The sequence below is a fragment of the Crocodylus siamensis genome, chromosome 1 (assembly GCF_052110815.1).
Source record: "Crocodylus siamensis isolate JL-2025a chromosome 1, ASM5211081v1, whole genome shotgun sequence".
Lineage (NCBI taxonomy): Eukaryota > Metazoa > Chordata > Crocodylia > Crocodylidae > Crocodylus > Crocodylus siamensis.
Window position 1 is genome coordinate 264101981 of NC_143395.1, and position 15348 is coordinate 264117328.

The following is a 15348-nucleotide window of genomic DNA, read 5'->3' on the forward strand; positions in this document are numbered from 1 at the left end:
GTCCCTGGGTCACAGACAGTCAGACAGTTTTTAGTTTTAGCTAAAAATGTAAATTCAGGTGCATTAATATAAACTGGGGTGGGGCAGTAACTAATAGTGGAATGATGGCTGCAGTGTTAAGATGCTCAAGAATCTGAAAAGGGGATGTACATTTAACTATAAGAAGTACAGGAGTAATAAAAACAATATCTTTTGACTATTTTGGCTTGGCTTACTGTGTTTTTTTTAAATGTGATAGATAATCTAGCAAATCAGTGAACATTCCAATAAAGGTTTGTTTTTCCTTTTGATTTTTAACTGAATAATATAGTTCTGGGGCCCTAGCATATTAATAAATATTCTAGTTAACTAGAGAAAAATAGGTTGTATTATATGTGATGATGCAACACACCATGTGCACCTCCCCTTTCAAAATCCCAGGTCTGCCCATGGCTATGAATGAGTTTTCCATGTCTGTGGGCTTCTCTGGTTGCCATATGGGGCCAGGAAAGAATTTCCTCCTTCTGCCCCGCCTTGCTGCTACACATGTTGTTGTAGGGGGCTAGTGCAGGAGGAGAAGTGTTCCCTTCTTCAGATGCATTGGGTTTTGGTCAAAGCCAACAGTGGGGATTTTGCATGGGGTCTGCCATGCAACCTGGGACTTAAACCCACGGATTTCAGGCTAGAGGGTTTTGCATCTCTGCTCAGGATCAAACCAATCACTGTTTTGGGGGTTAGAAAGGAGTTTACCCCTAGGTCAGATTGGTACAGACTCAGCAGGCAGGGAGGGGAAGTTCTTCCACTGTAGCACGGGACATGACTCTCTTAAGTAGCAGACCTCTTGCTTTACCTGTGCCAGGTTGAGGTGTTGCGTCTTGTGATTGCATCAGGGTTGACTGTAGTTCTGGTATTAGGTTAGACCATGGATGTGTGTAGGGTGGTTTGGATAGTGATGATCCTGCCTCTAGATCCTCTGAAGGTGCTTTCTTATCCTACTTCTCTGTGATTCTAAGTGGAATGCCACAAATCATGGAGAAGATGGACATGCAGCAGAGTGGCTAATAGTGCAGGGAGTAGGAAGCAGAGCAGCAGCTTGGTCAAGGAGCACAGGGAGAGGAACAGGAAGCAGAGCATTCCTGGATTGGGCATGAGAAAAAGGATCCAGGTGGCACCTGGGGCAGGTACAGGGCTGATTTGTGGCATAGTGGTCAAAAAAATTGACCTCCACTATGTTAGGGGATGAGTGATTCAGATATATTTCCCTATTACGGTCAGTTTTAAAATAGTATTTTGACCTTTCCCTGTTTTTGGATTAGACTGCCGTTATATGGTACAAGGATGATAGTAGCACATCCCATTTTCTCATAACATCTCAAGTCCCAGCTCCTCCAAGAGGTAAGATTTCATCTGTAGTAGGACAATAGCCAAATATCTAATGAGTTACCTTTCTTAAGACTATTTTGTGCAGTCTTAATTTCAGAAGTGTGCTGCACACATAGCTAGCTGATTTCAGTGGGACGTCTGGATGATAAGCGTGTTTGAAAATGGGACATGTTACTGTGCAAGGACTAAAGCTTATCTCTTAATATAGCACCCAAAGTATAGATAAAATAAACAATATGAGAAAGGTAGCTTAATAATAATTTATATCAGATCTACTAACACTTAAAAGCAGAAAAACACATAGTAACTTAGTATTATAAGTATCTCTTTCCTTTGCAGTCTATTGCTTAAATAATGGATTACATAAAAATGATCTACTGCTAACACATATTTAATTAGATCAAATGATGGTAAACTCTCTATTATGATATTATGATGTTTGGAAAGTGTAATGCCAACTGCTTTTCTGTTCCACTAATTTTCCATGTACAGTCGATGACTGGAAAAGACTGCTGACACTGATGAAAATAAGTGCCTTTCTGCCATTAGGTTTGGGAAGATATTATTATTGTTTTGTTTGTAACTGTCATTCATTTTGATGAATATATTCAAACCAGTTTTTCAGAATAACTGTAATGAAGACAGTGCAATCTTTAACATTTAAAAGTACCTTGCTTTTAAAATACTAAATCTTCAATGATATTTTTCCCCAAATTGGTTTCCATCTTTTTTTGCTTTTCCCTCACACTGTTTGAAAATGTCATAATTCCTTCTATTTAACCTTTCATTTAGCACATTCATAGTCACATGGAATAAATTTCCTACCTACAAAAATGGATAAGGACTACAAAATTATTGTTTTATTTTGGTATATTTTTGAGAGCTCAAAAGAGATCTCCAGACCAGATTCCTATAATACAACTGCCTGAAAAAATAATGTATTGTTTTTTTTCACTAGAATCTTTGACAGAAATATGTGTAGTAGATGGTTAAAACCACCTGCAAACAGCGAAGTTCAGCAGAACATGTAAGGGACAGTTTTCCCTAAAATGTTACTGTGTTCTCTGAGCTACACTGCTGTATCAGCACGGAAGCACAGAATCAACCTTATGCTTTCGTCCAATATAAGGCAAAAGAGAGAATTAAATAAATGACTAAAGAGTAGCAGAGTAGTGTCTAATTCAAGGCTGCAGCTTTTTGAAACCTGTGCATGATACATTTATGTGGTTTTATGATCCAAAGCATGCTATAAATTTTAAAAAATGCAATAAGGTATATTTTCCTGAAGAATATTGTGCCAACAAGTGCATCTGACAGAAATTAAAAGCTTGTTTGCATAATTCCATCATTTTGTTACAGGACTTTTCGGTACCAATAAATTACCATTGAGCATATTTGACTAATGCTATGAAAAGAGAAAAGAACAGTTTGATTGATAGTACAAAAGCTTGTCATTAAGTTTAACAATAAAATATTTTATCATTTGATGACAACACAAAATGAGACTCAAGGAATTATTCCAAGATATCTGTATGGGTTAATAATGAAATAAAGGGTATATGGATAATACCTGTGGATTCATGACATTTAGGGTGTGAACCTGGTTGAGGTATAGGAGGCTTACTTTACACTGCCTATACCTAGACCAAGAGTGGACACATACAGCAGTTTGTTGCTCCTGGGGGTGGCATGTACATGCATTCACTTTTTTCTGGAGCTGTGTGGGAAAACAGGGATAACTTGGGCTGAATGGGATTGGAGAGACTAGCTGTTCAGCATGGGAGGCTGGCAGGTCCACGAACAGGAGTTGCCTGATCTGGGGGTGGGGAGTTCAGAGAACTAAAAGTAGTGCAGTCAGAGTTGAGTAAGGAGATGATAGGCAGCTGGACTTCCCCAGCTCCAGGGCTGTGCTGTGAACATGTACATGCATTTGCCAGATTAGGTCAGTCCTTTTCTAGATAGATGGACCTGATCTTCAGCTAAATTAGTGCAACTTCTCAGGTGAGCTCAATATAGCACAACATTTTTTGCCTGATTTAAGCCCTCTGAATGTCTGCACAGATGGGCATTTAGATCGACTTAACTATGGTTAGGTCAATCTAAATGAATCTACATGCCCTTAGACACCTTAGATAAAACACTAACCAATTACAACCAGAGTTTAATTTACAAGACTTGGGGAATGATTTTATTGCTTGTGTATCAATCCACCAATCTTCTGGGGTGATGGAGATAAGGGGGAGTTGTGTGTGTGTGTGTGGCTTTATTTTCTTTCCCCCTTCTGCTTTCTGCTAGTAGTAGGTATCTATTCTGAAGCAGTAGCTTATTCCTGTGCCTCTTCTTATGCCTGATCAATTTTTTTCACATGTAAGAATATGAACATGCACGGGCATAGAAAATGGTATAAGATGGTGGCAAAATATTTAAGTAGTTGGGATATTCCCTTCTTGGCCTCTGTGTAGGGTTTACTCTGTAGTTTTCCCAGACAGAAATAAGGTAAGGCCTTACCCTTTGTGATTTGGCATGATAAATTAATTTTTATTTATCACAGCATACTATCATTAAGGAAGTGGCAGTTGCACAGCTGTCTTAATATTAAAATGATATTTTAATATTATATTTTTGACTTGGAGAGATGTGGGCAGTGGGGTTCCGCAGGGCTCAGTCCTCGGGCCCGCACTGTTCAACATCTTCATCAGTGACTTGGACGAGGGGGTAAAAAGAACCCTGTTCAAATTTGCTGACGACACTAAGGGGCGGGGGATGTGGGCACACTAGATAGGAGGAATAGGCTGCAATCAGACCTGGACAGGTTACAGGGGTGGTCGGATGAGAATAGGATGAGATTCAACACCGACAAGTGCAAAGTGCTGCACCTGGGGAGGAACAACCGGCACCATACCTACAGGTTGGGGAACTCCCTTCTTGTCAGTACAGAGGCAGAAAAGGATCTTGGAGTCATCATTGACTCCAAGATGAACATGGGCCGGCAGTGTGGGGAGGCAGTCAGGAAGGCCAACCGCACCTTGTCATGCATCCACAGATGCATCTCAAGCAGATCCAAGGAGGTGATCCTCCCCCTCTATGCAGCACTGGTCAGGCCACAGCTGAAGTACTGCATCCAGTTCTGGGCGCTGCACTTCAAGAGGGATTTGGACAACATGGAGAGGGTCCAGAGGAGGGCCACTCGCATGATCAGGGGGCAGCAGGGCAGGCCCTATAAGGAGACACTACGGGACCTGAACCTGTTCAGCCTCCACAAGAGAAGGCTGAGGGGGGATCTAGTGGCCTGTTGCAAACTAGTCAGAGGGGACCAGCAGGCACTGGGGGAGTCCCTGTTCCCCTGAGCACTGCCAGGAGTGACCAGGAATAACGGTCACAAGCTGGCAGAGGGTAGATTTAGGCTACATATCAGGAGGCGCTCCTTCATGGTCAGGGCAGCTAGGATCTGGAACCGACTTCCAAAAGAAGTGGTGCTGGCTCCTACCCTGGGGGTCTTTAAGAGGAGGCTAGATGAACACCTTGCTGGGGTCGTTTGACCCCAGTACTCTTTCCTGCCATGGCAGGGGGTCAGACTAGATGATCTACTCAGGTCCCTTCCGACCCTAGAAACTATGAATCTGTGAATTTACTTTTATAATTGCTTTTTTTAGTTAACTTATTAAACATCAGGATGTTGTTGCCTGATGTCGCTTATTATTACTTGTATGTCATTGGTTGTGCTCAGGATGTTGAGAGCTGATGAAACTTAATCACCTGTGGTCAGGAGGAAGTTACTACTTCTCTCCAAGTGGTGTATTACTATGGAATTTTTTTATCCCTATAATGAAGCTGAAATCATTCAATCTCAGAAACCGCCATTCCACATAAATCATTGTGGGTTCCTGTGCAGTACAGCAGTTTCTATTACTGCATATTTAACTCTTACAACAGAAATCATAACTTCTCTGGTTTACTGCAAATAGCACCTTCCAACAAAAAATTGAGGATTATTTTGTCTAAATACCTGAAAGGGTCATTAAAGGCTGTCTACCTCCATTTCCCACATTGTTCCAATTGGATATTTTCCACTTTCTTTCACAAAACTGTCAGTCATGTAACTGTGTGCTGTTAGCATTTGCTCTGTCTAGCAACTGCATTTTAGTGCATAGGTACATTTTCCTAAACAGTCTGTGTATAGCTGAAGTTTATAATAGATGGGAAACAGTATGGTACAATGACCAGAGAGAAATATAAATAGAAGTATTATAATGAGAAGAAACCTTGAGTAGTAGATGTAGCCCAAAAGTGGGGAGACGGTTGCAACCACTCCCCACTGATATACTACCAGAAGGGATAAGGGTAAATATGCCTCAGTAGGAGGTAGGACCAGCCTTTGGCAGCCCCTATCAGTAAACCTTTTTTTCATAGGCCTTCAGTTAGAAATTGATGTTCTTCATCCCTTGTGGGAAGCAAAGCAATGAAAAGAAAAAACAGTGAAAAGTAAAATGCAGGATAAGGGAAATGGCATGAACAAGAATTGAAGTGAGGTAATAACACAAAAATAATCAATGATATAGGAGGGAAATAATACTAGTGAGTAGTGGGGCAAAAACAGACATGTTACTTAGGTTTTAATACTACATCCTTTTTTGTGACGTTCATATCTGTCTTGTAGGAGAATGCCTTTTTATGTGATTTCAAAACTCCAGTCAATAGGAGGCTGAGAAGACCTTCATTTAGTTCTTTAACACATGACATAATCAGAAAGTGTTTTAACTAAGGATCAGTAAACAGACATGCATATCTTAAAAAAAAAAAAAAAAAACCTGAAAATTTGCTTCTTGCTTTTCCAGACTACTTCCTTTGTTTATTAATAACTGTACCTTGGGCTTCCCTTATGCACATATTTTCTGGATTCTGTAGTGATTAATACTGATACTTAAACCTCAATATTTAGAGCTTCAGTTTAGATGCGAGCCCAATAAATATGGGAGGGTGCGGGGTGGGGGCTGGAATTCAGAAATAAGGCTGAAAATGTAATTAAAGAAGACTTCCTTTGTAATAACAAACTTTTCCCCCCATTTTCAGCTAAGCCAGAAATCTGAATAGAGGCTGCATTTACGATGATGTAAAAAGGTGTTTCTGGGGCCAGAAGAACAAAAATAAAAACAATGCCATATTTTTAAATAGGTGTGGACGTGCCCCCATCAATTTCAATGACATTTTATTTACACCAGAATGAATTTGTCTCTTGGCTCTGTTCTGCTTTGACTTTTGTGAAAAGACATGGACCATTTTTCATTGTATACAAAATCTTCTTACTGATCCCTGGCAAATAAATAGAAATTATTTGAATGTCTGCATAAAAGGAGTAACTAATGCATGCCTGGCTGTCCTCTTTAATACCGGTATGCTGAATTAACTAATCCTATTAGCGAAATGTAAAAAGACAAAAAAACAAAAATCCGTCTCCTTAGTTTGTGGTTAGACCATTAGGGAACAATGTTCCACCCTTTTTTCACATAAAGTCATGTGGAAAGTGTATTTCTGATATGCTGTCTGTATAACATCTCAGGGAAAATTTTCTGAGAAGTTTGTCGGTGAGCTATTGGTCTACACAATGATATGAAATAGAAAGGATCAGAAGAATTCTCTCTCTAATCAAAATCCACACTACCTCAGCTGTGTTGATGTCCAGCACAAAGTGAAAACTTTTCCATTCTTATCCTGGACCGTGAGCCCCAAAATCATGGAGCTAGCTGATTCCCACCATATTTTATGATAAAAGACTATTGCATAATATATAGATGACTAAATCAAAAGACTTCTTTTGCTAATTCTGTAGCTATAATAGATCTCATTGGTGGAATCATTTAGTAGCCATGGAGTAAATTATGTGTGCTTGTGGGGGAGAAGAGGGTGGCTTATTTAAAAGGCTGTTAAATAATGTTGCTGGAGAAGAGCTCAGAGACTTTATTTTAAGACCTCCTTAATTAGTGTTTTGCTCTACAATAATATTTTGTTTGCAAGTAACCAGTGGTTATTACTGTCATGGACTTGCCATCTACCCTAGGAAAGCATGCTACAACAATGAACCTTAAAGAATTTGGAGTTAAAGAACCAGGGTTTTTCTGTACTCCTTCAAGTTCCTGTGATTTGCACACAAACAATCCTGACAGTAGATTTATGTTGATGTAGAAAGGTCTTATAATAAAAAAAAAAAAAGTGTAGGTGCTACAGGTTGTTAACTGGAGATAAATGGTGAAAGACTATGGGTACAATGTCTTCTCCTTGGTACATAACTACTATCACTTCTCCCATGTAACTGTCCTTGTCTCTATAATTCAAGCACTGTGCAATTAAAACCTCAGCTACAAAATGCAATTTTGCATATTTTGTACATGAAAAGGGTGTTTATTTTAAACTGCATGTTATCCAGATTGAAGAGCCTGCTACCTGTCAGTCCAGTGGTACACATGTTATTTACAATTAGGCAGGTTTCCTAAGATATATCAGTACTCCCAATAACAGGTTATTTACCTGGACAATAACTGCTTGAGTTCGGACAAGCTATAGTTTCATTAGCATAGGCCCTTTCTCATGAAAAGAGTGAGAGAGAAATCTAAAACATCAAAGAAAGAAAAAAATGCTTTTATCAGTCCCTTCATCTTGGAAGATTTTACAGCTTATCCTATGCTGGCTGCTGTCTTAAAATCTTACAAGTTCAGAGACAACGCAAAGCATTCTGGGACACTTCTGGCCAGGAAGGCCATAGAGTTTGCATGATCAGAGTGTAGTGGCTGGCTATAATCCAGTGGAAAGGAATGTCTGAGTTGAAAGATTTAAACCCACTCTTATATTAGCAAAATAGAAAAACCACTATGTATAACGTGAACAGAGAGAGGTAACCAGCAATTGCTTAAAGGATGGTTAAATATTAGGTGTTTTCTGCTTAGGAATAGAGGCTTGTTTACGGTATGAGGTAGAGAGGTCTGAACTGGGGACATGAAGGCAAAGGAAAATGATCTGGTTGAATTTGTAGGAAGTAGAATTATGGGGCAGAGGCTGCATAAATGGAATAAGATTAAGATACTTACTGCAACTTTCTAAAACTTAGTGGAACCTCTCCAAACTAATTAAAGGAGATGAGTGGGATAGGGGAGGGGGGTGGATCATATGAAACTTTTATTTTAAGGTAAATGATTATATTACCCAATAAATATTTCCCTATTAAGAGTTCATTTTTGCCCCAAATTCTCTCCAGCGACCAACCTCTAACCTGAAAATAATCTGCAATCCTTTTAGTCTTGCAACACATTGGATGCATCTACATGAGCACTTTACTGTGGAGCTGACTAATTAGCTGCTCAGTAAAGCATCACTGTATACACGAGTGCCGGTATAAGGGCGCAGTAGAGTAATTAACTCCACCAAGATGCTCGTGTAGACAGTGAACGAGGCTGGCTGGGGTATGAGGGTGTAAAAGAATGGGAGTAGCCTTCCATCCAGCCCTGCACTTTAGCAGCCCCTCTGCAACCTGATGATGACACCCGGATCCCAAGGCTGACCCCCTGCCAGCCTCGGGCTGCTCCACACTGGCTCTATCTGCTGTGGTCACTGGTGCACGTGAAGACACTGAGCCGAGGAGCAGCTGACTGCAGCACAAACTGAGCTGGAATTTATACCTGCAAATTAATTGAATGTGTAGATGTGCCCATGGGCGCTTAAAGGTATTAGGTTATTGCATGTGGGTGGAATCACTAGAATAATCCTTTGCATAGGGCGCTGCTCACTTTTAAAATTAAAAGTCTCTCTCTTTTCAAAGACTCTCTTCTTGTGAATTGATGCTCACAAGATTTTTGCAAAAATATTTCTTTAATTGCAAGCTTTCGGATACAAACACTCTTCATCATGCATCAGAGAAAATATTGTAAAAGTTTTCCTGGACAGAAATGAAAGTTTGTATTTCATAGGATTTCACAGAAGAGTCAAAAGATTTATTGGTTTAGAGGTGGAAATACTGGAAACATCAGTAGAACAAGTAAATCAGAAATGCCCTGAGCTAGAACTCTTAATATTTTTTAAATATTTTATCACTAGGAATTCATTTTTTATTCACTACCGTTGCAGTGATCATAATGAATGTATTTAGTACTGATGGAAAGAAATATAAATGCTTCATTGTAATTCATATTAGATAAATGCACCATTAAAACAATATTCTTATATCTCAGTAATAAGATATATGTATTCTGTCCTCAAAGATTGTTTCCATTATTTTTTAAATTATACTGTGGACCATAGGAGGAAAGTTTAACAGGCTCCAGAACAGATAGCTTGCTTCCATATGTACTCAGCAACAAGCAAATAACAGGTACCTTATTCTGCATACTCAGATACAACAGATGAAGACTAGCATCCCTCTGTAAAGAAATTATTTCTACCAGGTTACAACACATCCTTTTTGGGCAGTTAGTAAAAAGTGATTGTAAAAATACTAATTTAGACAATAGTCTGTTCTGCATCTGTTGTCCTCTTTTATGCAGCTGCTTGTTCTCCACATGCCAAGTTTAATTTAATACTTGCTACTCTCCTGCTGATTGCTAGAATTAAATGTTGAAGCTTTGAAAAGGACTCTTGTTTGCCATCACATTATACTTACTTTTGAAATAGATCACTTAATGGCAATGACTATACTTGGGCCAGCTTCTCAGAACTGTGAGATGTAAAATGAAATTATTGACATTTATCTAAAAAAATGGGTACACCATCATCTTAAAAACTGCCCATTCATTTTTCCTTCACTTTTTGATAATCTGCTTTTCATCCCTAAAGTATCTAAACTCAGTTTCATATTATGTTCTTATAAATTAAAAACAATGTGATGTGGATGTTCCTGTACTTATACCTTTGTAAGTCTTTTGTCAGTCTGGTAATTAATGTGTGGTGTCAGAGGGTTTATGTTATGTAATCTACACCTGTTAAAGACCCATTAGATGCATCAGGTTGATGCTCTAGACAAGCAAGGACAAAGCCCACTGATCACAGATGGGAGATGTAAAGATTTTCATGAGATTATAATTTGGTCCGTTAATCAGGCCTTAGTTGGGGGTTTTGTTAACTGGACATCATGCTTTCCACTCCCTTGACCTTTTCAATTCCTCATTGGATAGTTAGCCCATGAAGACCATACATGTGCTTCCATGGGGCTAAGAACTTCTATGACCCATCCAAAATGCAGAACCTAAATAGTGTCCAAACTTTCCCAACGTTGTAGTGCCAGGAATATTGTTCAGCATGCTACCAGATCTGTCAGTGATACACACTGATTATGAAGCTTTCTGTGTTTACAGTATAGCACACCGGGGTATTATAAATTTGCAGCATAGCAAGTGAATTCCTGTCATAAAATAAAAGTTCTCTGATTTAAGGGATATCCAAAATGGGTATCCCCTTAACTGGCTCTGTATTCTATCTTCTCAGTATTTGCAACAAGTCCGTGTCTGATTTTAAATTTGAAAACAAAAGAATACCTGAAAAGGAAGTAACTGTAAACTAGTTTCTATTGAGGAGTAGATCAAAGCAGCAGAATGGTCAAGGAGATTTCATTTAGGATATGTCTACACAAGGTATGACTCAAGTCATGTAGATAATGACAGCTTGGGATACACAAACCCATATGGGCTGCAAAATCAATCTGGAATTCTAAATAAGTTACTGGATAGCTAGCATGCATAGAGTCTTTTGCTGCCAGGGGAAAAGAGTCATTGTAGCAAAACCCCTAGTTTTTCATTTTTTTTTATTTTGAAATACATTCCCTCCCCTTCCCCTAACCATTTCTGACTTTCTCTCTATCCCTTATAAGTGATTACCAGTAGTACTATGTAAGCTAAGATAGGTTCTTGTATGCTATTATTGTAATAAGCTCCTTTGTATACTGTAAATAGTGTCCTGTTATGTTTGTATTATATTGTATTCCTATCATTTTTTGCATTGATATTTATTGTTTCATATTAATACTGTATGGTTTAAGCCTGTGTCTGTAAAGTAATGATAAGTTTCCATTTTGTATTTCAAGCCTCCACCTTATGACCCCCGCCCTATACAATATGTTGCAACTATGACTCATAATCTTCTAGCTTTGCTGCCTGCAATCTTCAGCGGGGTCGTTACTCGCAGTCTTCAGCCATGAGGGTGAAGCATGATCTAGTATTTGGTAATCCTTAACTGCTGACTCAACGTTGCTGCAGCCTTTAACCATTAAACCACAGAAAGCTATTTTTACCTGCTGCAAGAGGGCTGTCTTCCTTCATGTTGTCACATACACACATCATTCACTCTTTTGTTACCTCTTTCCACAAACAACTTGCATAAGCATTTTCCTTATACTAAATTTAGGTTCTAAAATCATGAGACCAGTATGTTCAATATATTTATGCTAAGCAATAAAAAATTTAAAATAGATGGTTAAATCCAGAACACTAATAATGGCTGATCAAATTATCATAAAAATTAAATCGTAACAAGATTAACTTTATCTTAATGGTGAAATATTTCATTATATAAAAAGAAAAATAACAATAAGCTAACTTCATGCGCAAGCCACTTTCTGGCTGCAAAAATGTATATAAAAATTCTGCGTTTATCATTACCAACTCTTTCAGGTATACTTGGGTAATACAACTCTAGTATACTTATTTAGCCTTGCAGCCACATTAAAAAAAATAAAATCCAGAGAAAACTGCGAAGTAATTTTAACATTCTTTCAGTTTGTATCTACTTTATCAGAACCTGTTTTACTTTATCAGAACTGTTTTACAGTTTTGTGTTAATGAATTTTGAATTTTATAGAAGGAAAAGTCATTCTCGTTGCACTGATAAATAAGGAGACAAAAGGGATGTGATATTTTTATTTATGAAAATGTATTTATCTAAATATATGACTCTAACTCCATTGATAAGATGATTCTGTTTTAATGGCTACACACACTTTATATTCAGTAGCACAAAGTGCAAAATTAAGTCACCTTTCAAGATTGCACTTGCTTAATGATTAATCAAGATGACAAACTGTGTATTGAGGTTTTAGTGATGAAAGATACAGAAAAAAATTCCAAGTATGTTCAGTGAAGGGTATCAAACTATCTGCAGTATCTGGGTACATTGTGAGTAATTTTGCAGTTCAGTGTGTGTGAGCAGAAGCAAGATAAGTAAGGTTTCCCTCAGGAATACAATTTTTCTGAAGAGTAAGGGAATAGATTATTATGCCTCGTGCAATTGGGGTTGGATCTAGTCTACATAGGGATTTGGAAAAGTACTTCAGCTATGTAAACAATCTCTTTGTATATTGTATTACTTTTTCCATGCTCATATTGACAGTTAATAGGGAACCCAAATACTTTGGTTGCTTTTAAATTTCGTCTCACTGGGTAGGCTATTAAAAATGGTGCATCCCTGTGGGGACACAGAATTGAATTTGCTCAAGAGACTTTCCCATTAGAACATTATAACATTATAACATTGTTTAGCATGCTAGAGTATTTGGGGGAAAAAAGAAAAAGAAAGGAAATAAAGAGCTGCACTGAAAAGGTATGTGTTATGTGAACATAAAAGGCACCTATCTGTTTTGTCACATTTGGATTTATGCATTTGGGATAGAAACTTTCACACAGAGCCCTTTCTGTCAGACGTGTATGTAATAAAGTGTTTTTGATCTATCCTTGAATAAAAAGATATGGCTCTTCATTTTTGACATTTTTTGATATCTTTCAGGAACTCCAGGATGGCATTGGAAGACAGCAAACTGTTGTCAAAACACTGAACGTAACCGGTGAAGAGATTATTGAACAGTCATCAACAGCAGATGCTACCTTACTGAAGGAAAAACTGGGGAGCTTGAATTTTCGGTGGCAGGAGATCTGCAGACAGCTGACAGAGAGAAGAAAGAGGTAGGTTAAGAAAGAGAGAATGTTCTGAAAGTATGCCAGACTTGCTTTTAGAAATAAAAATCTAAGGAACCCCTTGAATTCTTGGATGTTCTTGGTTATTCTTAGTAGACTGTTGATTATTACAAGAAGCCTCCTTGTTAACATATGGACTTCTGCGTTTCTAGCCATTCCCTTTCTTGCCTCCACCAAATACACGCTCACACCCATTCTCTCACACTTTCACACTCTTATGCTTCTTTCTGCTAGTGTTTTTAAAAAAGCAAACACCATAAATATAAAATTATTTACAGGAAAAAAAAGAAAAAATTGTTTATCACTTAAGTACCTACAGCACTTTAGAATAACTTTTTAGCTGGGGGTCACTGAAATAACATATTAAAAAAACAAAATCCTTATTGGTGGTAACAAGGATGCTTCCAATGGTCAGAATTCATTTCAATAATATAATTTTCCTTTCACTATTGATATCTCCTACTTCCAATGCTTTATTCCATTTGGGCAAAGAGAATAGTCTATTTAATTTTCATATGTCATTTTCAAATTAATTTTTGTTCTCCTGCTCTAGCAGGATGCTGCAGTGTTTGAATTACAAATGCAGCAGATTATAAGATTATTTTTAAGACACTATTTCAACTGAATTTTAAAACCAACAAACAGGCAGAGGAACAACATGAACCAAAACAAAAAAAAATCCCCAAACCAGAACAGTAACAAATTTTTTGGTGATGTTAGCTTTTATAATAAAAGCTTATTTTCTAAGCTTTAAAAGCTGGTCTTAAATTGACCAGACTTCATTGACTGACTTAATAATGCAGTTTTAATATATGGTAGGATTTTGGCTACCTATGTCTTTACATATGACTTTTAGAAAGGAGTATCCTTGCATTAAGATACAGTGATGAATGTGGCATTTGGCAGGAAGATCAATAGTGTAAAACAATTTGATTACCTTTTGAGGTTTTTGTTCTAACTCAGTTTGTTCTTTCTCAGTTTAGATTTGTGAACAGGGAAGAACTGTAGAGATGTTAACATCTGGGAGTGGGAGGGAAGGAGGGAGGTAGAGAGGGAAGTCATGAAAGGTTATTGTTGAATTTAATCATCATTAAACTTTCACTAAAAGAAGAAAACACTGGGAATGATCTGTAGCAGTTGGAAGCCAAACAGGTCGCTTTAAATAGTTCTTCTGCTACATTTCCAGGTGTTATGTTAATGTTGGCTGTTACACCAGGGACACCTTGGCCTTTATTTATCACGCTAAAAAGTACTCTCTTGCACAACTGAAACCCAGCTGTATTACCAAACCCTAGTTCCTGATGTAAGCGCTAACACTTAGGAAACAATAACACATCATTTTCATAGCCCTATAAGCTGCTTCAGCAACACAAAAAAGGAAGGTTAGTGGTTGAGCTTTGACTGGGAATGTGAAATTTTTCCCAGTTGTGGTCAACAGCAGTACAGCACTTCTTTATTTCATAGATACAGATGTGTATCTGAATGCTATTTTGGCACCAGGCTGTGTCGAGAGTGTATTCGTGTTTCTTGCACATTCTTTTCAGTAAAGAAGAATAGGATCAACAATCTGCTACCTGGAAATAATGCAATCCTATTCCCTAAATGATCAACGTTGCATTAACCAGAAAAAAGATTAATATGCCGGTTCTTGCTTCTATTGTCTTTTTCTGACAAGCTGAACATAGGTCTACCTCACCTAAATTTCTATTATACTTAGCTCCTTCAGATTCAGATGAGCTTCTGAGTATGTTGACTACAGTGTTAAACATGCCCTTTAATTAGCTTTTGACTAACCATCCTAGATGCTGGGAAGACTGTGGAATGTCAGGTCTGGCTGCACAATCTGTCTGAGAAACAGTGGGAATTAAACTACCTTGATCTTTGGGCTAGACTGCTGGTTCTGATATGTCTATGCTCCACTTCTGTAACTATAATCTGGATCCTTGAGAATATTTTTAAACGCACAATGGTCTTTGTTCTCCAGTAGTTTTTTTTTCCTATGTTGATAGACTTTGCCCTATGACAGTCAAACCAGTTCTGTGTA

The 15348-nt window shown here is 38.0% G+C and overlaps 1 protein-coding gene across 7 annotated transcripts in view; it reads left to right on the forward strand.

Annotated features, from left to right (window-relative positions):
* The window catches only part of DMD (dystrophin), a 2140576-nt gene that overhangs the window by 1391739 nt on the left and 733489 nt on the right, over positions 1-15348 (forward strand). For all 7 annotated transcript variants that reach the window (XM_090061814.1, XM_090061802.1, XM_090061811.1 and 4 more), the window contains one exon: positions 13117-13292. In XM_090061814.1, coding sequence (XP_089917940.1) covers positions 13117-13292 — 176 coding nt within the window. The remainder of the gene's footprint in view (positions 1-13116; positions 13293-15348) is intronic.